Genomic DNA, 27,140 nt, shown 5'->3' on the forward strand with positions numbered 1-27,140 from the left:
CAGTTGAAACCACACCGGCACTCAAGAATGAAGTCACAATTTTCATCACTCTGGAATAGGAAGTCCCATTTTCACGACTGTCAAGTTCTCATGCTATCATCTGCAGCTCATCAATCATATAATTTACTCTATCTTTCAAGCTTCAACTCAAAATGTACACAACTGTATTTTATAAAACCCAACAAAAAGCTTTAAATTGGTTTTAGTTTACTCCGAATTTGTTGCACAGGTGCTTATCACAACAAGCTCAAACAGGTGCTTATCACAGCAAGCTCAAACAGGTGCTTATCACAGCAAGCTCAAACAGGTGCTTATCACAGCAAGCTCAAACAGGTGCTTATCACAGCAAGCTCAAACAGGTGCTTATCACAACAAGCTCAAACAGGTGCTTATCACAACAAGCTCAATAAGAGTGTGGCTGACACACCCTGCAAACATGCTTCTACCAAATTAGACATAGAAAGTATCAAAAAACAGCGCGCGGTATTATATTGTTTTGTGTATAAACAGAAAATATAAACTTTAACAATAAAATATGAGTAAGTAATAAAATAATGACGCGAAACAATAATTATATTCAAGCAATTGTAATTAGACGGCACCTTTTTTTTAGAACGAACTTTAACAATTCGAAACGAGGAAGATAACTACAAATCATCAAATGACAAATCACAGATTAGAGGACCGATTAACTGTCAGATATAGGTGAGCCTAGCTGAACTTGATATGTGGCGTTCACTATTTATTTCATTTATCGATTATTTAAGGTAATAACTAAAACTCAATAGTAAGGCATTTAAAAGCAAATAGGTGGGTACAATAATGTATTTTGTGTAGAAACAAAAGAGCATATAGTGATGAATGAGTGTCTCAACAGAGTAGATATAGGTTTATCAATAACATGAATTTCTATTGCTCATCGAAATTCAGAGTAGATGTCGGAGACTGATCTGTTCATATGACATGATTTGTCAAAGTCATGGGTTAATCAACGCGGGGTCACTGCACACTGTGCTCAGAATCACTTCACTTTGATTTTTATATTTTACCACTATATTGTGTAACATGCATACTATTATGTAGCAGTAGAAACTAAGTGATTGCGTTGCGAATGATCACTGAGACTAGAGCCAAATCTGAAAGAGAAGCCGATCCCGAGGCGACTGACGCCACGACCGGACCCCCGCTTGATTCTTCCAGTCAGCCAAGTGTCAGCTGCTGAGTCTACCACGCTACCGAGGGGCGGAGCTAAGCCAAGATGAAAAGCTAAAACTTGTTGCAAAAGCGATCACAAACAGAACACCTGGAAGTATCATTTATGCAGTTAAGTGTATGTGCACTTTTGACTATATTATTATATATTTTTAAGAAATGTATAACAGTATAGTCAAAGTATATACATTCATTGCCTTGCACTCTAGTGGTTTGTTTCCTTGTGGTGCAAGTCGAGGAACTCACTGGGTTTCTTCACAATTGAATTAATTCTATGGGTCTAAATTACAATTTATTCAACTTTTAAACACTTAAAAGTTGTTCATAATTATGAAAGGTTTGCATAAAAATGATAAAATGTCAGATTTTATTTCAGATTAAAAATGCCACAAAAAATGAAATTTTAATAAAGTGTCTCTTTTAACTGTACTATGGCTAAATAAAGAATTCTACTTGGAACATACAACACAGGTTAGTTCTGCTCCATAAATGTAAGGGGGACAGAGACCAAGCCCAGGACAGGCACCTTGAACAAAATACATTAGAGCACCATTTACATTGCTTGACAGACTCTGTAAAGCTTCAGGTTCCTTGTCAACGCAGACATAGTTGTAGGCTCTCTTGTGGCCATAATAGCCCGACATCAGGTATCCTTCGTACTCCTGTTAGCAAAATAGTTGTGATAATAAAAATAATGTGTTCACAATAGTATATGTAACCCTAAAAATCCTTTTTACCTGTTAAAACTGGTATGCATATGCAGACTTGAGATAAAAAGAAAAAGTATATGTTTTTGTCTCGCTAAGCTACTTCTAACTCATCTAATTTTTGAAAATTGTAGTTTTAAAAATGTGATTGATTTATATTATACTTGTCTTATAAATTGAGTCTCTGCTTTGAAATTAGCAAAAATGCATGAAAGTATATTTTTAATAAAAATCCAGTTTGTAAAGTTTAGTATCTTTACACATACGTGACTATTCTATAGTTTGATACAGCTGTCTGTGGAGAATATTTTTGATAGCTTACTACAAAAATAAAGCTGTGGCCCCATGCTTTTGATCTGTTTTGTTTATTAACATGAATTGGCAACAATTAAAAATCAACCAATGACAACAACCTGGCAACTGATGTGTTATAGTTATTGTATAGTTGTGTTGTCAAACAGTACTAGGTGATTTCTTGACATTGCCTATGTAATAAAAAGGTTTTAGCATAGAAAACCTAGAGTTGCGTCGAGCGCAACGCCACAACAGACTAAAAAATTTGTGCTCTCTGTTGCTTTTTTAAATTTGAAATAATTCTGAAAAGCAATGGGTAATAAGTCAAAAAATAGGAAAAAACATCTTCTGAAACTAATAAAGAAGGGCAGATAGACAAACTGGACAGTCAGACTTCTGAAGAAGAAACAAGTGGAGTATTAAAATCCAATCAGCTGCCATACATCTTGTCCAGTATCAAATCTTTTCACAAGAAAAGAGATTATGCCAAAAGGTCTAAAACTACCTACGACATTCTGGGTAAGCCTGAAAACCCACAGATAGTAATAAATTGTACTGCTGCCGGTTATGAGGTTTTCAAACGTAGTTTCGTGGTTCACCTATCAACTGACTATAACGTGGAAGCATCAAGGAGAGTATAGACCATTCTGGTCTAGTAGTGCACTCGAGTGCTTCAGCCTTGTATATTGTAAATTTTTACAACACTACGAGTAGAATACTTGTGAACAAGCTTACAAATCTTGACATCTTCTTTTCCCACAATGAACAGATATTTACCACCTTCACAGAAGATCAAGAGAAGGCTCTTAATGTGCAAATAAAAACAAAGTGCATTGATGAGCTTTCAACGCTGTCTTTATTTAATTTTCAATCATATATTCAATCCATACTCATGTGCCTGTCTACAATTAATCATGAAGCCTCAAGAAGTGCTTCATACACTACTTCAAAAAAGCTACGGAAACATGTGAAAACTGCTGAAAATTGAGTATTACGATAAAATTCTTGACTGCAGAATTCTAGAACTCTGCTGAAAGTTGACAAGTTACTATCAACATCTATTTTTACAGAAAATCTTAAGGATGAATTCATCAGGTGTTCATCATGGTCATCAAATCAGTTTGATAACAAACTTTTAACTATGCAAAAATCATTATCTGGTGAGCTCATTGAACAACAGAGTTCTTATGCAGAGACAACAAAGCGAAATCTTTACTTTCAAGATCAACCACTAAGGAAACATTCAGCTAATGCAACAGTGTGTTCAAACCCAGAAAGTAAATCGCACAACAAACAAAATATGCCGTCAACTTCAAATCTTACCCTAATGGATGTTGATCAGCATATTCCAGCAATCAAGCAACCAGCTCAATCTAAACAACAGAAGACTGCTTTTGTTGGAAACAACAACATTGTGGTTTCAATTCGACCAAACTCTTCTCTCCATAAATCATTTAATCAAGACACAGCATGGAAAGCTACGAACAGTCAGTATGGGCCAACCATCATTGAACTCGTTACTCGCTACAACTTCAAATCAAACAATCCTAGAATTATGATTCAATTCCGATCCCGGGACATCGCTAAAGGAGTTACAGATTGCTGGAAATCTGATCTGTTTGATGAATCATCCTGCAGACTGCCCATTGATCCAGATTCTCTTAAAGAGAATGTGGTTATTGTTAAAGGTGTCCCACTCGATGCAGATGACAATAAAATACATCAAGATATCAAAGATACTGACCCTGATTCCTTCATAGAAAGATTCTTTAAAGATTGAGGTCCTTGAAGATTAAATTCTCCTCCTCCCTATTCTACCAAAATTCCATCTCACATGGAATAAGTATACCATCAACTCATTGTTTATGTCATGCTGAACCTCTTAAATGATGGATCTCTCTAAAAGATTTTCCATTGCCCATTTAAATATAAGAAGATTATCTTCCAAAATGGATGAAGTTAAGTATTTGATTTTCAAGTATAAATTTAAAGTTATTTGTTTTTCTGAGACATTTCTTGGAGCTAGACACGGTGATGATTACTTTAAAATTTCTGGTTACAATATGATAAGAAATGATAGGAACTATAACCAGGGTGGTGGTTTATTATGCTATATTCACCACTCCATTAATTTCAAGTGTTTGGATTTTGCTATTAACGAAATTGCTGCTGATTGTCTTTCCATTAAAGTCATCACAGTTATTTCGAGACCTTACATACACTATGTTTCCATGGTGTGCAGTACTGCAAAGCAGCCCCCTCCGGAGTCGAGGAGATTGTACGTTTCCATGCTGCGCAGTGGTTTTCAGCAAATTAGCCAGAAAAGAGAAATTGTATAAATCGAATCACTGGATGGATACATGGAATCGATCATGCATACCGAACGCCAGAAACGGTCTTTTTATGCTTGTGTCGTCATTATACTTTTATTTACAATACACATTCACAATTTTTTACAAACCTTAACACAATTTTTACAAATAATATATTTTTAATAAATATTTATATAAGTAATAGATTATTGAAATGTTACTTTAGGGCGTGCCACCTATTTTTCGAAAAGTGTTGGTATCGATAACAAAGTCTAGGAAAGTAATCACTTCATCATCTTCGTAGGAGCAGACCATAATTAAATTTAAGTGAAAAAATATCAGAAGAATAGCGAAAACAAAGATAAGCATGTGTTGGATTCAGCAATTTATTTTGCTATACACGTAGTAATGTGTACATCTTTATTCACTGTCCAAGTCTATCAGCTGTCCTCAAGAGACAGCAAACAAGTCAATTTTAACCACAGAGTTGTGATTTCACCAAGCCTTGTCCTCATTTTATGTGTTTTTCAATACTATTTCAACATTTGTGTATTTGGTTTATAATCGGAAGTATGATTCATTAGCAATTGGCAGCAACGCTTTTCTATTTTTTGGACCACCTGAGGCATTTCTCTTGTGCACCTCAAGCTGGTAACTTGTGTTTTACACTTATCATATTCGTCAATATTCCTAAAGTAAACTAAAGTCATCAGAAAGCACGATCAAGAATACTTATCACGTTATATCACAACCAGGACAATTCTTATTGCATTTCCTGAGAGGATGTAACAAGGTAATACTTTTTACTTCAATATCATTATTATGCAGAGTGCCTTTTTTATTTGCTATTATTCATATAGTTAATGCTTTGTTTTCAGCTGCCTTTTTCAAGTATATGCGCATTTCTGCTTTATATCTGTTATATACTCATTCATATCAAATCATAATTTGTTAGCGATGTTTTATCTGCTACATATTATTGCGAGTTTTTATACATCTTTTATGCTACTTTCACTCGCTATCAAACTTGCTATTGCCTCTTTTATTATTATTTACTCTTCATTTAATTTCATTTTAGATTCACGATACATCGGTATATGCATATATATCAAATAAACATACTATTCACATACAACTAACAACCGATAATCTGGGGGATCTCAGATCTATTGGGAAGTGCAATACAGCATGATAACTTTTGTACTAGTCTATGGCGCTTGAAGAATCTGTTTCCACGGCATGAGAGCTATGCGCAGCCACTGCGCAATTGCTGTTTCCTTGCTGCAAATTTGCACTGGCTTCGCACTGACCAGTGCGCAGTGAGTTCAGTGCGAAGACGCCGTTTCCATGACTTGGTGAGGGCGCAACTCCGAAGAACTGTGCATCATGGAAACATAGTGACAGTGTCTTTTGTTTATAGACCTTCAAATTCTACAGTAGATTGGATAGCAAAATTTTCAGACTTCGTGAAAGATTGTTACAGCAACACTAAAGAAATTTTGATACTAGGTGATTTCAATATCAATTTGTTGAACACAAAAGAAAGTTCTAATTGGAAAAGGAAAATATGTAATCCGCTGTCTTTAAAACAGCTGATTGGCGAACCCACAAGAGTAACTGAAAACTCCTCGACATTAATTGATCATGGGTATACAAATTTTTCTCATCACGCCAAGTTTTTTGGAGTACTTAAATTGTCTATGAGTGATCATAATTAGCATTTATTGTAAGAAAAATTGGTTTTGCACATAAATGATTTCCTCGGAAAGTCGCTTATAAAGATTACTCCAGATTCGTTCCTGACAATATTTCAAATAAGTTTTCCTTTATCTGTTGGAATGATATTTTGATTAAAAAGAACACTAATGACATGATTAACCTATTTAGTCAAAAGTTTTCTATAGCTGTCAATGAGTTAGCACCTCTTAAAACTAGAAAAGTCAAGTCAGAATCTTTACCTATCTGGCTTGACAAAGAGGTACAGCAAAATATAAAGTTGAGAGAACAACTGAAAAACTGCAAAGATTAGACTGCTTACAAAAAGCAGCGCAATTTTGTCACAAATTTCATTAAAAGAAAAAAAAACAAAATGTATCGATGAACTTGGTAAACAGTCAGAGCTTAGTGATACGCGTAAGCTTTGGCAAGCTTTGAATGTGAAAAATAAGAAACCTCAAAGCTGTGACACTTGTTTGTCAGCTTCAGAACTTAACTCTCATTTTGTGTCTATTGCAAGTAAACTTTCAAATTTAATTTTACCGTCATCTATTCCTTATTTGTCTTGTCAAAACACTGAGTTGAAAACCGCAATTAATGAGTTTCCAAAATTTACTCCTCATGATATTGTAAAATATATCAGTAACATTCCTAATTCCAAAGCCTCAGGCATAGACAATATTTCTGTAAAAATGATAAAAGCAACTCTTCCATTCATTGTACCTATTATCACTGATATGTTTAACAGAATATTGATTGATGGCTGTTTTCCTTCAGCATGGAAACATGCACGAGTTACTCTATTGTTTAAAGGAGGAGATCATATAGCAACCCATCAAATTTTCCCCCTATTTCAGAACTCCCTATTCTATCTAAAGTTTTTGAAAAGCACTTAAATATTCACATATATACTCTCATTTGTCCAAAAATGATATTTTACATCCTTATCAGTGTGGTTGCAGAAAAAGTCATTCATGTACTGATGCTGTTCATAAACTAATCTCAGATTGTTTGTATTTAAAAACCAGTGGTAAGCAGATTTGCTTGATGTTTTTGGATTTCAGCAAAGCTTTTGACTGTGTCAATAACAAAATATTATATCATAAACTAGAAATTGCTGGTTCAAAAATAAATCATTGCAAATACTTCAATCCTATTTTCACAAAAGGCGCCAAAAGGTTGTCATGAATGACAAGGAATCATTGACACAAGAAATAGATATTGGTGTTCCACAGGGGTCACTTATTGCGCCAGTATTATTTTTAATATATATAAATGATCTTTTTAGACTTATTCCAAAAGGCTTTGCCTACGTCAATGATACTGTTTTTGTTAGTTATCACAAAGATGTGCAACTTCTTGAGATGAACTGCAATCGCATCATGCAAATTATCAGCAACTGGTGTACATCAAATCATATGACAATCAATTTACAAAAATCACACTCTCTTCTTTATAATACTGATGAAAACCTTCGAAACAGCTTTACTCTTAAGTTTAACAGTCAATCTATCGCTTTTAAATATGAGACAAAATTGTCAGGATTTGTTTTGACAGATCGACTCTCTTGGAATAACCATGTCGACGCTATTTGTAGTAAGGTCACGAAGTCATTGACTCTGCTCCAGTTTTGCAGGCCATACATGAACTCAAAAATCTGCTATTGCATTTTATTATCAGTTTATATTTTGCCATATTATTTATGGTATTCACATTTATTATAATCTAGCTCCAAGATATGTCACTAAGGATTCATTTTTGTTGCAAAAACGAGCATTTCGACTCATTGCAAATCTACATCATATTCCTGCATATATTATTCCAACAAATGATCTTTCCAAATCTCTGCGTCTTCTTACTCTGCCTATGCTAAATATCTATTTTACTTCAATTCAATGTTTCAAGATTTTTCATGGTTTGTTTCTTCATTTTTTACGTGACAATTACAGGTTCTCAACTCATTTCAAATTACGTGATGTGAACAGATTGCATACAATCACTAACAATCATGTTGAAAATATCATTGCCAGCTGCTTTAACAATCTTCCACCAAATATCCGTTCTCTTAGCAGAGAAAGACATTTTAAACACTATTTGTCAGACTATTTATTCAATTTTAATGGCTAACTGTTGCTTTTTCCCGTTTTTTTGTTTTACTATTGTTGTATGTCCTAATTTGAAAAACATTTCTATTTGTAAAATGAAATTATTGCCAATAACGTACTATATATATATAAAGCTTATTTTTATTTAACATATGTGTCATGATCACAGAAACCATGGTTAAGTCGGGATTATAAGATTTAGAGTTATGTACATTAGCAGAATGAGAAAATTCTCACAGTTATTTTGCAAAAAAAATTTGATTCTAGCTTAATTACAGCAGACTTTATGGTCAATAAACTGAATGCACGTTTACCATTAGTGCGAAAACATAGTTCCAAGAAAACTGGTGGTAAAGTCTGAGAAACGAAAACCGATGCACAACTTTGTTTACATTTCAAAACGTCATAGCAACTAATATTAAGAGGTTGTAATATTTATCTAGATGTCTGTCTTTCTATCAAAAACATTACGCTGAATTTAAAAATCTAAACAGACTTTGGCTGGTTGTCATAGAAATGGCTGTATATCTATAAGTAAATGTATTACTTAATTTTTTAGATATTAAAAACGGCTTAGCAGTGCCGCGATATTGAACACAACTGTAGTATGATCAACAAAATCTTTTAAAAAATAATAACAGTAACATATTGCACATCATCGGTCACTCTATACTTTGATCTTGCAAATTCGAATATTTTTTCTTATAAATAAATCTTATAAAATCGAATAATTATTCTTATAATTAAATATTGTAATAATCTTATAAGAATGGTTAGGAATATATCATGATCATTCCATTTACTTACACTGCTTTTGACATCAGTTGGAATACCAAAGTACTCATAGGTGTCCAAAATGTCAGAATTATCTTTCAAATCGGCAAAAAAGAAACGACTACGTTTTTCGGACGCCATTTTTCAGTACTTTCTATTTAGCATAGCAACGGTTTTAAGGGTTTTTCTGAGGTTTAAAGACATTTGTTATCTAAACTGACTTCAGATTCAGAAAGATCACTCTTTGATTGGTCCAGAGGCAAGTGTTACAAAAATCCTTACCAATATTATGAATTCAGTTAGGGCAACATTAAAGTCGAATAACTCAACTTCGTGATTTGCAACTTAACCATGGTTTCTGTGACCGCGACCCATATACAAAATTTGACATCTCAACTATGGCCTATTTTGCTAGTGCGTATTTGCGTTTTTAAACAGCAATTAGTAGGATTATTTATCATAGTATAAATATATACTAAATGAATGCCTGGCATTGTCCGGGTAATAAAAAGGTTTTTGCGAAGAAAAATGATTTTCATTTAACCATTACAACGTTTATCATTCTAACTTTTAAGTTTTATATCATGAAAAAGGTGTTTTTCGCAGTTCAAAGAAATCAAGAGAAAAAATAAACAATGAGCACATGGAAGTGTGTGTATAAAAAAGGTTACTGTTGCAGCAAAAGCTCGTTGTATTCAAAGTTTTGACAAAAGATGCCGGTCCCTCTCGATACGGCTACAAACGCAAAAATGAGATATCAGACTTTCTTCGTCTAACTGAACGGATAAAAAATGTAGAGGCAATTCCTACTTTAGATAATATGTACACTTGTTTTTGCAAAAATGATTTAGCTTTTACAGATTTACCAAAACCAGAGATAATATCTCCGGTTTTGGTAAATCTTTTTAAAAGCTTAAAGGTAAACTTTTTAAAAGCCTATTTTTCTGTCATTATCTATCTTTTCAATTTTTAATCTTCCAATGCGCCATATTGATTTCAAATACGCATTTACACTCATAATATGAGTGTAAATGTGTATTTGAAATCAATATGGCGCATTGGAAGATTACAAATTAAAAAGATAGATAATGACAGAAAAATAGGCTTTTAAAAAATTCTCTAAAAAATAATAAATGCAAAAGGTAATATTAATAAATAATAGCAAATGAACACTTAGTATGTGCGATTGCGATAAAATATATAGTAAGAGCATTGAGAATGGTAAGAACGACTTAGCGCTGTGGTAAGATGGGCGTGTTTGCAAACTAGTGGTCACAATGGTTGAGAGTCCAATTCCAGTATTATACAGACTTCAAAAGCTAGAATTTAATCACTATAGCTAGACGCAGCAACAATAGAAAATAGAACTACATGTTCATCTTTCAACAAAAGATGAACATTGAGATTTACATATATACTGCGGTCAAGGCAAAGTCAAGGTCAAGCCATCTATATAAAGTTGACTTGACCGCAGTACATATGTAAATCTCAGTGTTATATACAGGTTATATATATACCTCATAATGCAATTATATTTTATATTTATATATAGCCAACTATACATATACATACGCCCGCACACTTGTGTGCGCGTACACACATATAATTATATATTATTGTACATATATAAATATACTAGATGAGTTCCCGGCGTTGCTCGGCTAGTAAAAGTCTTTGCACAGAAAATTTATTTTTATTTAACATTTAATAACAGTTACCATTTTAACGTTAAAAATTCATGTTATGAGAAAAGTTTTTTGCGCAGTTTAAATAAATTTAAAAAAATGAAACAACTGTAAAAGTTTTCTAACTTTTTCAATCAACTGTAACTTTTAAACTTCTTATTATTAGAAAAATGTTTGTGCAGGTCAAATAAATTAAGGAAGAAAATAAAACAACCATAAAAGCGCTTAAGTGTGAGATAATCAGCAAGTAACAGCGAAATTAAGTATGTTTTGATTCGATTACGATAAAAGATGATTTAGTAATGATACAATTAAAACAAACTGAGAAAGCAAAATAAAAATCCTGAATATGTTGAATTAATAATAACAATTCACCCAAAGAAGTGTGTGTGTATAAAAAAAGTTACTGTCTCAGCAGAAATCCATCAAAACTTTGAATATGACGATACTGGTACCTCTTGATACTGGTACAAATGTAAAAATGAGATATTAGACTGTCTTTGTCTGGTACTTTGTCTGACCGAACGGTAAAAGAATGTAAAGACTAATCCTACTCAAGATCATACAATTTTGTCCGCATAAAAGTGAACCTTACGAGAAACAGAAAATAGAAGTTCATTAAAACACGAAAAAGCATCGAGTTTAATAGAGCTAATAGAATATCAATTAATACATCATTTAACACCTGCACATGTGAAAAGGGTCTATAAAGTAAAAGCTTTCAGAGTCTCGTGTTTAGAGAATTGGATTGCAAACCTCCTGTTGAAATCTTCATGCATGAGTTCAATCAAGTCCAGCAGAATTTGCAACTTTTATTCCAAGGTTTTAAAAGCTATAGCTAAAAATGCTGAACTACAGACATACAGACAGACTTTGAGAAATACACACATGTTGTATACCTACAAATCTGAAAGTTTGTTGTCATCTGTTTGGATATTTGTCTGTCTATAACTATTGAAGTCTCACACCCGGCTGGATTAGAACTCACAAATATTTATATATATAAATATATATATATATATATATATTTACATCTAAATATATACAGTATATATATATGTATATATATACATTTAAATATATACAGTATATATACATGTATATATATCTGTACATGTACAGCGATATCAATGTACAGCAATATTTATATGCAACATAATTTCTAGGTAATTTCTCAATGTGACTAAACCTTTTACACTTAGGCAATTTAACCTTCAATTTAATTTGAGTTGTCGACTGACCATTTTGGTTTTTAACTTAGCCCCTTATACAGATTATATAGTAATTAGTCGTCTATCTACGAATGAATTTCGTTTAAATAGAAATTGAAAAATCATCAACTCCTCAAGTCATGGAAGGTAATAAAAGTCCAAGATACGTTAATGAAAGCTCAAACAAGTGACACTGGTCAATAATGTTTTACCTTATTCCAAGATGGTGGACAGGTTCGCTTAGCAGGAATCATAATAGTGGTTGTTCTTGTTGGAACGTAACATCTGGCGCAGGGCACATTATGATCTTGCATTCTGGTAAGAAATATATCAGAACCAGTCTCATACTCTGTTCCATAAATCCAGTTGTAGCTGTCGGTACCAGGTGTATATGAGTTGTATTCTGGTGTTGATGGCAGACATGCGTAGACAGATGAACCTCCAGTTTGTAGATAGTGTTGACCAGCTACTAATCCTGGAAACACAAATAGAAATTTTAGTCAGCTCTCAATTTTCAACCATAGTGTACATCGATGTCTTAATGCTCTTAAACTTACAGTAGCTGCTATTTGGCATGAAATAACATAAAAAATTTTACTACTAAATTAGACAAACCTTAGTGGTCTTCATCTGCAAATAATGCACACAGAGTTTTGATACAAACGACTTAGCTCGTACTATTACCTCCGACTAAACGTTCAAAACTTTTTAGTAAACATTAAAACTAATAAATACATTAAAATTAATAAATGTATTAAAACTATTAAATACATTAAAACTATTAAATACATTAAAACTAATAAATATATTAAAACTAATAAACATATTAAGACTAGTGAATGCATTAAAACAAATAAATGCATTGATTGCAATTAATAAATATAATACAAATAAAGTCTTCTTAATAATTAGAATTACTGAAAGTTAAAAGAGTTGACTGACTAAAGTGTGTTTCCTGAAGAATGACCGGTTGCACCACTTATTGACCTAGTTTCCTGAAGAATGACTGGTTGCACCACTTATTGACCTAGTTTCCTGAAGAATAACTGGTTGCACCGCTTATTGACCTAGTTTTTTCTACACTCACCTTCCTTAATTCTCAGTTGCTTATGTTATAAAGTATAATTATTCTTCAAAAGCAGTGCTCGACCCATTAAGGAAAGGCAACTCTTGCTCAAATTGACAATCGATCTAACTCTGAAACAAGCAAACTAAAATTTTGAGCACTTGATGCAATCAAATTTAAAACCAACATTCTTTTATGTAAAAGTTATTCTTGATTTTGTATGTTAACTTTAAAATTAGGGAGACAACTCTAGGTTGCTTTCACCAGAATATTTACCTATTTTGTTTAGGCAGCTGTTCTTTGTTGTACAGCTACTCTTTAGCTTGGTTGAGAGTTGGTAAGATGCAAATTTAAATAGACTTGATTAACTGCCTTTGCTAAGAACACCTGCTAACTACTGGCCAATAACCAATTAAAATTAACCAAACTAAATTTAACGGTTCAATCTTCCAGTTATGGTATGAAAAAGTAAAAAAGCAACTTGACTAGAAGGAGATGCAGATAAAAAACCTTTTAATAGTAAATTTTTTGATCTGAACTTGTGCTTCATGGTCAGTATTTTTAGCGTTGAACCATAAAGCGTAAACCGTTACCATGAAACTATAGACATCTTACCTGTATACAGCTGTTCTGTAGAACTGCCACAAGACTTCCTTCCCCATCTGATATATGAACTTCCACCTCCTACAGGTGTTGACTGTCCTTCTAAAAACATTGTCACACATACACTCCCTAACCTTTCTATATATTATACATCCAGGTATGTCGTGGGGAAGTTAGTCGCTAAGAGCGAGGTCATCCCGCATCTTAGTATCACTAAATGAGTGGCTTAGATGGCAACACTAATACCACTTATTAGCAGGTATTATTAGTATCACTCATGATGTGGTTTTATTAGCATCACTCATACAGAGATATTTATCTTGATGATTTATTATAAAATATCTAGAATGCAACAACATAATTATAGCATTGTTTAAAACCGCTCAAGCAGTGGTATTAGTTTAGTACCACTTGTGGTGTGGTAGCAATTAAAACTGCTCAAGCAATAGTATTAGTTTAGTGCTCCTTGTGGTGTGGTAGCAATTAAAACCCAAACCAAACCTGTACTGGCTTGGCAGTCGCGGTAGATATTCTATGGCTATAGCAATTTAATAGGCTCGTCATTTCATGGTAACACATCATATTTTACACAAAATGAGCGTGAGTGTTAGAAATTTTACAGAACAGAATGACCAATAATATTATAATGATGTATTATAATATTATATATTATATATTTTAATTATATAGTATTTGTCCAAAAAGCAAATATATATTTTCTACCTCTCATACTGTGGTATATCACACCACAAGTGGTTTTAAAATGACCACTCTCATACCACTGGACAAGCCATATTATTCATAGTTGGTATTAATGTGCAGATGCACTGTAAGAGCAGATGAATTACTACCAAAGTTTAAAATTTACAAACTTTATTACACAGCAAACAAGTATTTATGGCGCAGAACTCACTGACACCAACCTATAAAAAAAGCAACAAACCATTAGGAAGGGAAGTGGGCGTTGGTTCATTCCTTTGTAACTCTTCCTCAATTTCTCTCAACTTCCTGTTGTTATTTTGTAGAAGACTCAACAGTCCATAAGCAATTGTCTCATTCATCTCTTGCAACAAGGTTTCTAAAAAGTAGCTCTGACTTGAATTGGACTGGCAATACAAGTGATATACATGTATCTGTGTTGAAGTTCTGCTGAGTGAATAACCGGTTTCACTATAAAACTAACTTCAAGGAATTTCCGATGATCTTGGCCATAGATATAGTAAACCCTAGATTGGCGAATAGCTATCAATACAATGGAGCAAAAGTGAGGCCTATAATTGGCTGTTGTTTTCACGACGTTACGTCGTAGTGATGTGCATCACAGCATCAAAGCCTTCATTTGAGCAATAAGTTTAGTAGTGGAAGCATGCTTGGCATGCTAGTTTTTAAGTCATAAACATAACAATAAGACCAAATTCTTAGTGAAATGTCATCAGAAGAGACCACAACACCCCAGGTATATCCTGAATTGCCCATAACAAAACAAAACTTCAACTCAAAAACGAGAAGTTCTCAACAATATCATAAGCTATCTATGCCGATTAAAGATACCAAGCTGAAAGCTGCTAGTGAAAAATAATAGGAAAATCATCATCATTTCATCATTGGTTTTGAGTCAGCAGCCAAATCTGTACATGACATTGCTCAATATCTTTTCAGCAACTACCCTTACATCAACTACTTCCTAACCTTTAAGATCAACCAGGATCACATTGAGATTCTGTTTTCCACAATACGATCTAAGGGTGGCTATAACAATAACCCGGATGTGCAGTGCTTTAGATCTGCACTTCGAGCACTGTTCATAAAAGCAGATATCACACCAAATCCCAATGTTAACTGTATTGATCTGGATGTGAGCAGGGCTGAAAAAACTGGCCAACTCCTGGCTACATTCTCTGGCTAGAAAGAAAAAGAAAGAAGAGACAAAAGCTGAGGAAGGTGAAGATGAGGAGTTCGGTGATGAGGATTTTTTCTAACTCAAATGTGATGAGCGTATCAAGTTCTTGACTGATGTCGAAGTAGTGGGAAGTAGAAATAGTGATGACATAACCCTAATCTCAGTTAAAAACAGAGGAGGATTGGTGACCAGATTGATAGGCCGAATATGAATTGCTGCAGAAAAGTGCCTACGTTCACACATGGAGAGCTGTGGTATCACACAGAGAGCTTTTAAACAAGTAACATCACAGACAGTAACATATATGTTTTATTACATAACCTCCATAAAGGTTTTACATGTACAGTGCATGCCAACAGTCTACTCAAAACTATAGTAAATCGCTATACTAAAATCAGAAAACACTATGCCGCTTCAAAGCAGGAATCTAGCTCAACCAACCTTAGACAAAAACTATCTCGTCTAGTTATTTTAAGTCATGTCTAATGGGTGTTTAATACAGGGGTCCAGCGTAACTGCTTCTAAACCTCATTTGATTCATTAGTTTGTTATTAGTTTAATTTCTATTTGGTCACTCTTTGTATTATCAATGATATAGAAGCTTCTAAATCATTGGTATTATTCATTACCATGTGTGTAAGATTCTTGCCTTTCTCATCCAAAGTCATTACAGTCATACTTCGACTTACGAGCTTAATGCGTTCAGAGACTGAGCTCGTATGTCAATTTACTCGCATGTTGGTGCAATTTATTTATATATAGAATAATTAAATATATATTGATAGGTTTTCATACTTTGAAAATGCAAATAAAAGACTCAAAACAATATATTGTAACAGAAAGAACATGTTGGTTATTGTCCTAACTTACCACATGCTTTCAAAAAGCAACAAATAAAAATAATGCAAGGAAATGTGATTAATTAAAATGTAAAATTAAATACATACAATAGCGGCTAACGCTAGCATTTGCCAGAGAGGGAGAGATAAGTTATCCTTCATTACAACAGTTGACTTTGATAAATTTAAATTTTATCCAAGTCTTAAAAGACAAACTTAAAAGCAAACCTAAAAGCAAACTTTAATCTTTAACTTAACGCAATTAAAATTTCTTCGGCGTTCATAGTTTTAAATTTCTCGCTGGTTTGCTAATTTTTCTTTTGTTTCGCTTTCACGACCAGCCGGCCGTTTTAAGAAAAACCTATCTAAGGACGTTTGCCTTCGTCGCCCTTTCAACGTGTTGCGATCAGGACGAACACAGGTGTTGTTGTTGAAGTTCCTTTATAATAGATGTGCGTTTTATTGATATAGAAGTTAGCAAGCAACTGACTAAGAATATAGGTCAGGCAGCGTTGTCATTCACAAGGGCAAAAAAACAGAGAATGTAGGAAAGGTCAAAGGGTAACTATATCCAGAGTATAGCATAATGCACTAATGAGCATAAAATGAGATGCTAGCGACACAATGCAAAAAACCATGAGCTATAGGCTGAATAATTTCAACACTCCCACATAGATCATGCAATTTTTTTGCGACACAGAAGTAAATGACTACCAAATGTACATAGGCCTACATATAGACATAATAAACACGGTAATAGACGAGCACATTAGACTGAAATACCTAACTGGGCTCGGAGATAAATGAATCTGTCCTTGGCTAAAGGCTTGGTAAATATGTCTGCTAACATATTCGCAGTCGGGCAATACGTTGTAGCAATGGATTTGTCGGCTATCGCTTCGCGAGTGTAATGAAATTTTATGTCCATGTGTTTGGTACGCTTATTGTTTTTGGCAAAATTGGCGATGGATATTGCTGACTGATTGTCAACTTGAATAATTGTGGGTGCAGAAGTTGTTTGTGTAACATCTCTGTGCAGATGGCGTAACCACACAGCTTCTTTAGTAGCATTAAATAATGCTATGTACTCGGACTCAGCTGTTGACAGTGCCACTGTGCTTTGTTGTTTGCTCATCCAGCTAATACTCCCACCATTGTTCATGAATACATACCCAGATGTAGAGCGACGATTATCATAGTCATCACCCCAGCTTGCATCTGAGAAGCCTTCAATTTCACCTTTTGACTTGTGGTAAGTCATTCCATAATCAGCAGTGTTTTTCAAATATCGGAGTACACGTTTGGCGGCTGTCAAATGCGTTTCTGTAGGGCATGAGTTGAATTTTGATAACACTCCCACAGAATGTGCTATATCTGGTCGAGTAGCTATAGAGGCGTACAAAAGACTCCCTACAATAGATTGGTAACTGACAGGATCTACAGGTTTGCTTCCATCATCCCTTTGCAGTCGAACATCAGTGGCCGCTGGTGTTGCAACAGGTTTAGCATGTTCCATACCATATTTCCTAAGGATCTGTTCAACATAACTTTTCTGACACAACTTTAGAGTGCTGCCTTGATGCAGAACATTAATACCTAAACAGTAGTGAAGCTCTCCCAAGTCTTTCATCTGAAATCTGTTAGCAAGTGCGGTCTTGACTTTCTTCACATCACTCTCCAGGTTAGCAATGATGACAAGGTCATCTACATAAACTGCAATAATTGTCTTCTGCTCATTATTGTTGCGAATGTATACACACTGATCTGCATTTGATTGAGTAAAGTTCAGAGATTTGAGAAATGTATCTAGCACTATGTTCCAGCACCGCGGGGACTGTTTTAGACCATAGATGGATTTGTTGAGTCGGCATACCAAGTTTTCCTCTCCTGGTTTCACAAAACCTTCCGGTTGTGCCATGTACAGTTCTTCATCAAGGTTACCGTTTAGGAATGCAGTAACTACATCCATTTGATGTATCACCATCTCGTTAGCAATGGCATAGGACAAGAGCGTTCTCAAAGAGGAATATTTTACGACTGGTGCATAGGTTTCTTCATAGTCAATACCTGGCATCTGTGCATAGCCTTTTGCTACTAGCCGGCCCTTGAATCGCTCGACCTCACCACTGGCAGTGTATTTTGCTTTGAACACCCACTTGCATCCAATGGCTTTGCGATTCTTGGGCAACTCCACTAATGACCATGTTTCATTTTCCATCAGTGCCTGGTACTCAGATCTAGCTGCATCTAGCCAATGGCTCGATTGAGGATTGTTTATTGCATCCGCGTAACTTGATGGTTCGATTATCTCTCCAGCTAAACATGCAGAGTGATGTATAATACTGCTTGCGTACTCATCAATTCCGTAGCGTTGAGGAGGTTGGTGATGCCGTTCTGAACGTCGGAGTTGATGTGTCACTCTATCCAAGGAGCTATCGAGCGTAGGCGGCGTTGGTGTCACATTTATATCTATACTCTGAGCTGGCTTAGGAGTTGTCTGCTCATCTAGGAGGTCAAACCTTTTTTCGTGAAATTGAACATCTCTTCGGGTGACAACCTTCATGGTACGAGGGTCATAGAGTCTGTAGCCTTTAGACCTTGTGCTATATCCAACGAATACCATACTCTCTGCCTTATCATCCAATTTTTGGCGAAGTTGATCAGGTATATGAGCATAGCAGACACATCCAAACACTTTTAGGTGACTAATTGCAGGTTTCCTGCCATACCACATCTCGTGCGGAGTTGTCTTCATGGCTAGGCTACTCGTAGGTAGACGATTCCTGACATATACGGCGGTTGCGATTGCTTCTGCCCAAAAACGTTTAGGTAGACCAGACTGATTTAGCATAGCCCGACCTGACTCGCAAATGGTACGATTATACCGTTCTGCCACTCCATTTTGCTCAGGAGAATATCGAATGGTCAGTTCGTGATGTATACCCTGTAACACTAGATATTGTTCAAAGTCACTATTGACATATTCACCACCACCGTCACTACGTAGTGTGCCAATCCTGAGCCCAGTTTGGTTGGTCACTAATGATTCAAATTCTCTAAACCTGTCAAAGACATCAGATTTTTCTCTGAGAAAATACACATGTACAAAGCGGGTATAGTCATCAATGAAGGATACAAAATATCGGCTGCCACCTATTGATACGTTTTGCATTGGACCACAAACATCTGAGTGTACTAACTCTAGAGGCCTAGTACTTCTTACAGGTACAGATTTAAAAGGCTTGCGAGACATTTTACCCATGATGCAAGGTTCACAAATATTTGCATGCACATTAGATAGATCAGCACCTAAGACTAGGTTGTTACGGTAAGCATGTTGGATAGTTTGCATACCAGCATGAGAAAGGCGTTGATGCCATAGGTCAGTTTGCGCAACGGAAGCATTGTGATTCGGTGCTTCAGTGTCTAGGTAGTACAGTTTATCAACCAAAGTCCCCATAGCCTTGACTTTGCCATGTTTGTTCTTTAGCCAACAGCGCGTATGACCAAATTGTACCATGGTATCTCTCTCTGCAGCAGACCTCACAGAAAACAGATTAGCTTTCAGGTCAGGTACATGTAGAACATCATGTATGGTGCATAAATTGGTTACCTTTCGACTGGTTTTGACAAGAACTTCTACATTTCCTGCCCCAATAGCGTCAACTATATGACCGTCTCCAAGAGCAACTTTCTCTGGTGTACTGTACATGGTGTAGCTCTTGAATTTCACCCTATCAGGAGTCATGTGTCGAGTAGCTCCTGAATCTATTAGCCAACGATTAGGCTTGGCCGTATCAGACTGTTCACAGCTACCAGCATTCATCATGAAGGCAAAATCGTCATCCTTCACCGCAGCTTGTTTGGCCTTATGTTCCTGAGTTCTGTGACCGATCGATTTTTGGGTTAGCCTTGAGCAATTACGTCTAATGTGCCCAAGTTGTCCACATTCGTAACAAGTGAGACTCAATTTTCTGCCATATCTACCTGCTGTCAGGGCGACATCAGGAGTAGTCTGTCTTCTAGCATCAAGATCATTCGTAGTGGTAGGCAGATTTTTCTCTCGACGTTGCTCTTCGTTCAAGAGTGCTTGCTGTACACTAGTTAGCGATAAGTCGTCTACGCGAGCTTCTAAGGCTGTTACTAAGGTTGAGTAGCTTTCAGGTAAGCTTCCTAGCAGTGTAACCACTTGATCCTCCTCAGATATCGGAGCTTTGATTGCGCCAAGCTTATCTGTTAGCTCCTTCATGTACTTTATATGTTGCTCGATTAGTGTTCCTTCTTTCATAACAGTTCTAAAATATCTTTTCTTGAGATAGAGTTTATTTGCTAGGGTGTCCCTTTCAAAGTGAGCTTGTAATTTCTCCCATGCAAGCTTAGGTGTTGTGCATTCTGTGATCAGATATAGAAGTTCATCACTGACTGCTAGTACTATTGTTGACATAGCCTGGTTGAACTTCTTCGTGTATCCATCCTTGACACCTTGCTCCGCTGTGCTATCAGGTTCTTTTATGCTGCCGTCAACGTATCCATACAAGTCTTTAGCGATGAGTAGATGTTTCAGTCTAAATTTCCACGTTGTGTAATTGTTACTGTTTAGCCTCTCAACTGTCCACCTTTCCTCAGCCATTCTGGATTCAGAATATCGATATCAGAGTACAGTGTGTGCAGTGTCTGGGCCCATAACCTGTTGAAGTTCCTTTATAATAGATGTGCGTTTTATTGATATAGAAGTTAGCAAGCAACTGACTAAGAATATAGGTCAGGCAGCGTTGTCATTCACAAGGGCAAAAAAACAGAGAATGTAGGAAAGGTCAAAGGGTAACTATATCCAGAGTATAGCATAATGCACTAATGAGCATAAAATGAGATGCTAGCGACACAATGCAAAAAACCATGAGCTATAGGCTGAATAATTTCAACAGTTGTCACCAAGGGTTAATGCACGACCGCTAGCCAACTTGTCCGAATGTCTATTTTTTATAGTCTTGATAGATAGCACCGGCCATTTTACGTAGCATCGTTTCAGTTACGCAGTCACCGGCCAATTGTTTGTCTTTTATCCAAAACCTAAGCAGTCTCTCCATCAGTGGTCGTGAAGATCGCTGCATCGTTTAGAAACTATGGTTAGTCCTTTTGCAGACTAAATGCCTTGAATAGAATCCTTGTGTTTGATAATTATAGAGACTTATGCCGATCTCTAGTGTGACAATTATAAAGGGTGCTGGAGAGGTTGAGGTTCACTGATCTCTTTATTTATAACTGATGACCGTGAAGCCTATTAGAAAATGAATAACCATGCTTAAAATATGTATACAAAATCAGAACAAAATACAAGTTAAAGAAACAAACAAAGCAATTAATGATATAATAGGCTTCGAGTAAATTGCATAATTGTTACACGCCTTCGTGCTGTCTGTGCACCCTCTAACACTTCTATCTCTGATGTTAAAGTTGCTGTAATAAGCAAACTGGGTGGCAGAGCCACAAAACTTCTACTGAATAATAGTAAAACGCTCAACTGTCTCTAATGTATGAGCTAGCATGGTGACACCAGAAACTAAACTGATGTGACAGAAATTGCAACTAGAACTCGATTGAATAAAATAGCAGGTAATGAGAAAAAGAGTAAAATAATTGGTGCAAGTTTACCGCCACTCTTACGTCAATCGTTCGCCAATGCCCGCCAAGCGCCAAACCCGAACAATAAGCATCAAGTGGACCACCCGGAGAGCAAGAAAATAGCTGAACGCTGACTTGTCACCTCTAAGTGATTTTTGGTAGCTCATAACATTCCATTAGTATTGCTCACTGGACAGTAGAACCAATGAAGGGTTAATTTCTCTACAATAATTGTGGATGTATTTCTGTCATATTGTTGAGCAAGCTCAATCACGCATACATCTTTTGCATATTTTTCAATAATTTTCCATTTAATATCAATTGTTATCATTCGCTTTTTCTTTGCACTATCTATCCTTTTACTGGCAAACTTTCGGTCTACGCACGGTACTTTTAATTCACATTCTGCACTGAAAATCGCGCACAAAAAACATGGTACAAAAGTATAATCTGAGCAGTTGAAAAATACAGAGTGATGCTGTTCTCATAAAACACCTCCGACATACTTGGCAACTGTCTCATGTGCTCGTATCTCAAACATGGCTCGTATTTTAGTGCTAAAACTTGCTTAAAAGCTGGCTCGTACCTCAAGTTTCTCGTACGTTAGGGCACTCGTAAGTTGAAGTATTACTGCATATAAGTTTTACATATTTTCAATAAAATATGCAGTCTCAGATGCACAAACTATGGAAAAATTGAGCAGTTTTAGTGCTAAGTCAATAGGAGTTGATAGATCAGCTGATTCGCTTTGCACATCACCATGACGTTGCGTCATGCTAATTATAGGCCTCACTTGTTTTGATTATTCGCATATCTAGGGTTTACTATATCTATGATCTTGGCACACACATACATGTAACTAAATACATTGCTTTCAAAGTGTTTATCGTAACAAAGGAATACTGTAGTAGCTAAGTGCTAAAATCAAAATTTTGCATTTAAAGCTTTTTGAACTTTTGTCAAAAAAAGTAAAACCATGTTCTAAACATTTAATATAACAGAGGTGACAAAATATGAGAATCTCTGACATAAGTAATCATCAAAGGTTTCTTCTGATAGCAGAATAGAGACAATTTTCTCATTACAGCTGCTAACAAAATACTGTGTCTAGGCAAAACTGGCTCATATTATGTTGTCAAATAGACTGAGACTCTATCTAAGGAATTCTTTCAACAAGGGGTACACCGAATAGTGCAGCAGCATTTTATGAGCTAAGTAACCAAAACTCATAAGGTATGAAAAATTAACAGTTTTTGCCAGGAGACAACAATAAGTATAAATTACACAAAATTCACATCATTAAGGAGCAAATATCAAACACTGGCTATTATAAGGTGGTGCTGCTGACTATTCAACCAATCACTGCAAAGGGACAGCTTTTCTATGACAGTAAAGAAGAAATTATGTAGACAATATGGCTTATCAATCTACCATGATTAGAGTTGAGTGCAGATGGTGCTGGTGTAATCGGTGTCACAGGTTTGGTCTGGTTCATCAGTATCCTAATAATCATTCCTAACTCATTCAATTCGGTATCTTCACAGTCTCGTCCATCTCTCCCATCTCGTCCATCTCTGCCAGGAGGTCCATCTCTGCCAGGAGGTCCCCGTAGGGATGAAAGGTCACCTAGTAGTAAATTTTTGTTTGTTGTAGACACAAAAGCTGAATTGACAAACTTTTTCAGACATAAGTTTATTTTTAGCGCCCCAATTGTTGAGCATTGAATATGTGTGAACCCAAGAATTCTCATTAAAGAACATTACGACTTTAAGATATTCTAATTACGTCATAATTTAAAAGGATGTCTTCAATGTAGAGTACCATATATTTTAATACTTAATCAGCTGCTGTTTGTTGAACAACTTTAAAACTCAGCATTATCCTTGTCTAAAATTGAAACAGAAATATTGCAACTTTTCTTTTAATTTCAATATGTAAAAAGGCGTTTTCTGAGTACTCTCATGTTTATCACAAAACAAACTCAAGTTTTAGATTAAGTTTTAATTCAAGACTAGAGCAAACCTTTCATAATATCTCATTATTAATTAAAATTAATCAAAAAAAGTAGCTGTCTAGTATATTGTCCTGCAAACTACTTTATAATTACTACAGACACTGCATATGGATAATTGTATGATATGAGGCGGCTGAAAACTTTAACCAAATATTGACTAGGATGAGAGACTGTTAATAACTGTGACTATGATATTGACTTGTACTGACTTACACTTTATTAAAATTACCCTTATATGAGCATACCTGAAGAAAGCTGACTAATGTCCAAATCCGGAGCATCTGAATCTTCAGCTGACCGTTTCTTTAAAGCATGTTTGATAGTTATAGGGGTCATTGGCAGCACCTAAAATATCATTTGACCAAGTATGCACACATTCACAAAATTAGAACATATCTATCAATTTTTGATAAAGCAAACTGAGTTATGGGCTGAGTAAAAACAAATATATAGCTCAGCTTTTTTGACATTTTATAAATATATGATCTATAAAGTGCTAAAAAATATACAGCTTTCTACCTTCACACAATTCAGAACATTTTAACTGACGACATGATGAACTCAAGTAAATGACTGCAAAAGCCTTTTGTTCAGTGCATTTTTGTAAACAAAATGTTGTTGTTTGTTAAATAGGAAGACTTAACTATTATATAGTGTTCAATCAATGAGAAAAAATTAATAAAATACTGGCAGTGGTTGCTTTATGATATTTAGATGAGTTGAAAGTTTATTCTTTGAATAAGTTACAAGAAAGCAAAAACAAACTAAACTAAATGAGAGTTCATCAGCTATCTAACTAATGCATGTAATATAATATCACCACCTCACTTGGTTCACAGTATCCTCCAGCTGATCAACTCTGCTCTTCAAAGTCTCTACTTCCTTCTGTAGCATCTGGTTATTTATATGAGAGTAAACTGATACAATCAGAGCAGAGATTGCTATGACAGCACTCAGTATCTGGATCACTTCAAGCTGCTTGTATCGAGTAGCTGAGTAGCTTTTCTCCATTTTTTTAACAAATGCAACCTAAACGTAAAAAGTGAATACATTCTATGCATTGCATAAATGTATTTTGACGAACAGAGTGATTAATTTTTCTAAAATTTTGTAGTAAAACTTGACATACAAAGTTAATTTGCTTTGATGCTTGTTTTGTACGTTGAAGCCATCAGCTGTTGAAGCAAATATTCTCAACAAAATACAGTGTATTTTATTTAATTAGTTTTGTGGCTCATAAGTAAAGGATATGTGTTTCAGGTATTTATATACAGTGTAAAAATAATTGCTTTAAAAATATGCAAAAAAACAACCACAAACAAAATTATATGTGGTAATCTTGAAAAAATAAATTAAAATTTTATAAAAAATGTTTACAGTAAAACCACTATTTTAACACTACCTTCATTTAAATGCCACCACTATTTGACCACCCCTCTAGGAGAGAGTTGAAAAATAGAGCCCCACCCTTTTATTGAATGGCACTTCTATTTGACCACCTTAGATCACATTCTTTGATTTTTATGAACCTATAGTAGCAAGGGATCAGTAGAAAAATGTCCACAAAATGATACTAATAATGACTGGGTTATATCAATAAGATTTAATTTCTTTGGTATTGGTGTTCATATAGAAGTCCAATTTCTAAATTTAAAGCTTTACGGCATTTCGTTTAAACTTTGAAAAGAACACCATAGAAATATTGAATAACTGTATTAAGTTTCTATTAGTAATTCTTTTTTTAACATGGTCTTAACATATGTTAACATGGTCTTAACATATGTTAACATGGTCTTGCTACTTTGACATATGTTAAAATTAGTTTAGCAGTTACGATGGAATCTGTACTACTATTTTGAGGCTAAAATTTCTGCTGAGCATGCATGTGCAATGTTACATGTGATTTCTCTTTATTTAAGTGAAAAGTGTATTCTAAATTTCAACACGTAAAAGTTCTGCTCTGCTAAAAAACTGTTTGGATGCTGAAATCGACTAATTCATGAGTGTTTAGTTCTCTCGACCAGTGCAGAAAAAAATTGAGGTCGGAAAACACAGTGGAATGTATTGAACATTTAGAAGAAGATGAAATAGGTTTAACCAAAAGCAACAATCAGAACACAAAGAGCCTATAAACATCTCAAAAAATAGTAGCAGGTTGAAAAATACAGCTTTCAAAAAAATACAGCTTACAGCTCTACAGCGTTCAAATAAAGGTTTTACTGTAATCACAACATAGCCTTTACACAAAAGACACGCGGATAGATCTGTTTATTCATACAATTTTGTATAAGGGGTGTGAATATGTTAAACTTGTAGTTGTATAATATTTCCAGTAGCCTCCTGGGTCAAGCAATTTGTAGTGACGAAATATTCAAAGCTACAAACACCTCACTTCTGTTTCTATTGCGGTACTATGTATATATTTAATAGAGTTCAAATAATTGTCACATAATTGTTTGTAATAAAATATAGCTAATTTCAATAGCAAATATTCTAACTAAAACACTTTCTTTAGCAGTTGCCAGTTGCTTGATCTCTGCAGTGTCATTCTATTTGTCAAAAAAATTAAATTGACCAGTAAAATGTTTCTGTCTATTTTACTATTATGTATATAATCAATATAATTATATTATCTAGTATATAATCAATATTGTTACATTATGCTTGAGAGTATTTTACAGAAATAAACTTACTTATTTAGACAGCAGAGCTTCCAAAAGAAGAGACCTACTTCTCATTAAACACGATGCTAAATGGTTTCAGCACTCGCCTGACGATTGGAGGTAAAAAAAACATTACTGCATCAAATGTACAAATCAAGATTCTCTTCTCTTTTATTGGCTGCTTGAGGAAGTTAGGCTCTACATTGTAACACTCCATGCACTTGGGGGAAAGAACCATCTGAGCAATCATTTTTTCTCTTACGCAGCTAACAATTCATTGCTAGCCAATGAAACCTAAACCTGTAGAAAAATATCAATCATGGAAAAGCATTCCCAATGCCATTAAAACCTCTGATGTATAAAATTTTGTGTACCTTCTGATGTCTCTAATTCACATTTTCTGATTATGTTCTCCTG

General features: G+C 35.0%; 1 protein-coding gene across 1 annotated transcript; it reads right to left on the reverse strand.

The window, feature by feature from the left end:
- Positions 1–1,568: 1,568 nt before the first annotated feature.
- Positions 1,569–26,797, reverse strand: LOC137390236 (uncharacterized). The gene is made up of 8 exons (XM_068076555.1): positions 26,754–26,797; positions 24,889–25,089; positions 24,306–24,405; positions 23,478–23,672; positions 14,629–14,763; positions 13,698–13,787; positions 12,229–12,491; positions 1,569–1,874 (listed from the first exon to the last, which is right to left on the reverse strand). Exons 2-8 carry the CDS (start codon positions 25,069–25,071, stop codon positions 1,662–1,664), a joined length of 1,179 nt encoding a protein of 392 aa, XP_067932656.1. The 5' UTR covers positions 25,072–25,089; positions 26,754–26,797; the 3' UTR covers positions 1,569–1,661.
- Between the last annotated feature and the right edge of the window lie 343 nt (positions 26,798–27,140).

The sequence above is a fragment of the Watersipora subatra genome, chromosome 3 (assembly GCF_963576615.1).
Source record: "Watersipora subatra chromosome 3, tzWatSuba1.1, whole genome shotgun sequence".
Lineage (NCBI taxonomy): Eukaryota > Metazoa > Bryozoa > Gymnolaemata > Cheilostomatida > Watersiporidae > Watersipora > Watersipora subatra.

Coding starts and splice junctions, on each gene's coding strand:
- LOC137390236 (XM_068076555.1), bottom strand. CDS start 25,071: ATGGAGAAAAGCTACTCAGCTACTCGATACAAGCAGCTTGAAGTGATC. Junction 13,788..14,628: donor GCCCACTTCCCTTCCTAATG/GTTTGTTGCTTT, acceptor CAATGTTTTTAG/AAGGACAGTCAACACCTGTA. Junction 1,875..12,228: donor GTCCACCATCTTGGAATAAG/GTAAAACATTAT, acceptor TTTTGCTAACAG/GAGTACGAAGGATACCTGAT.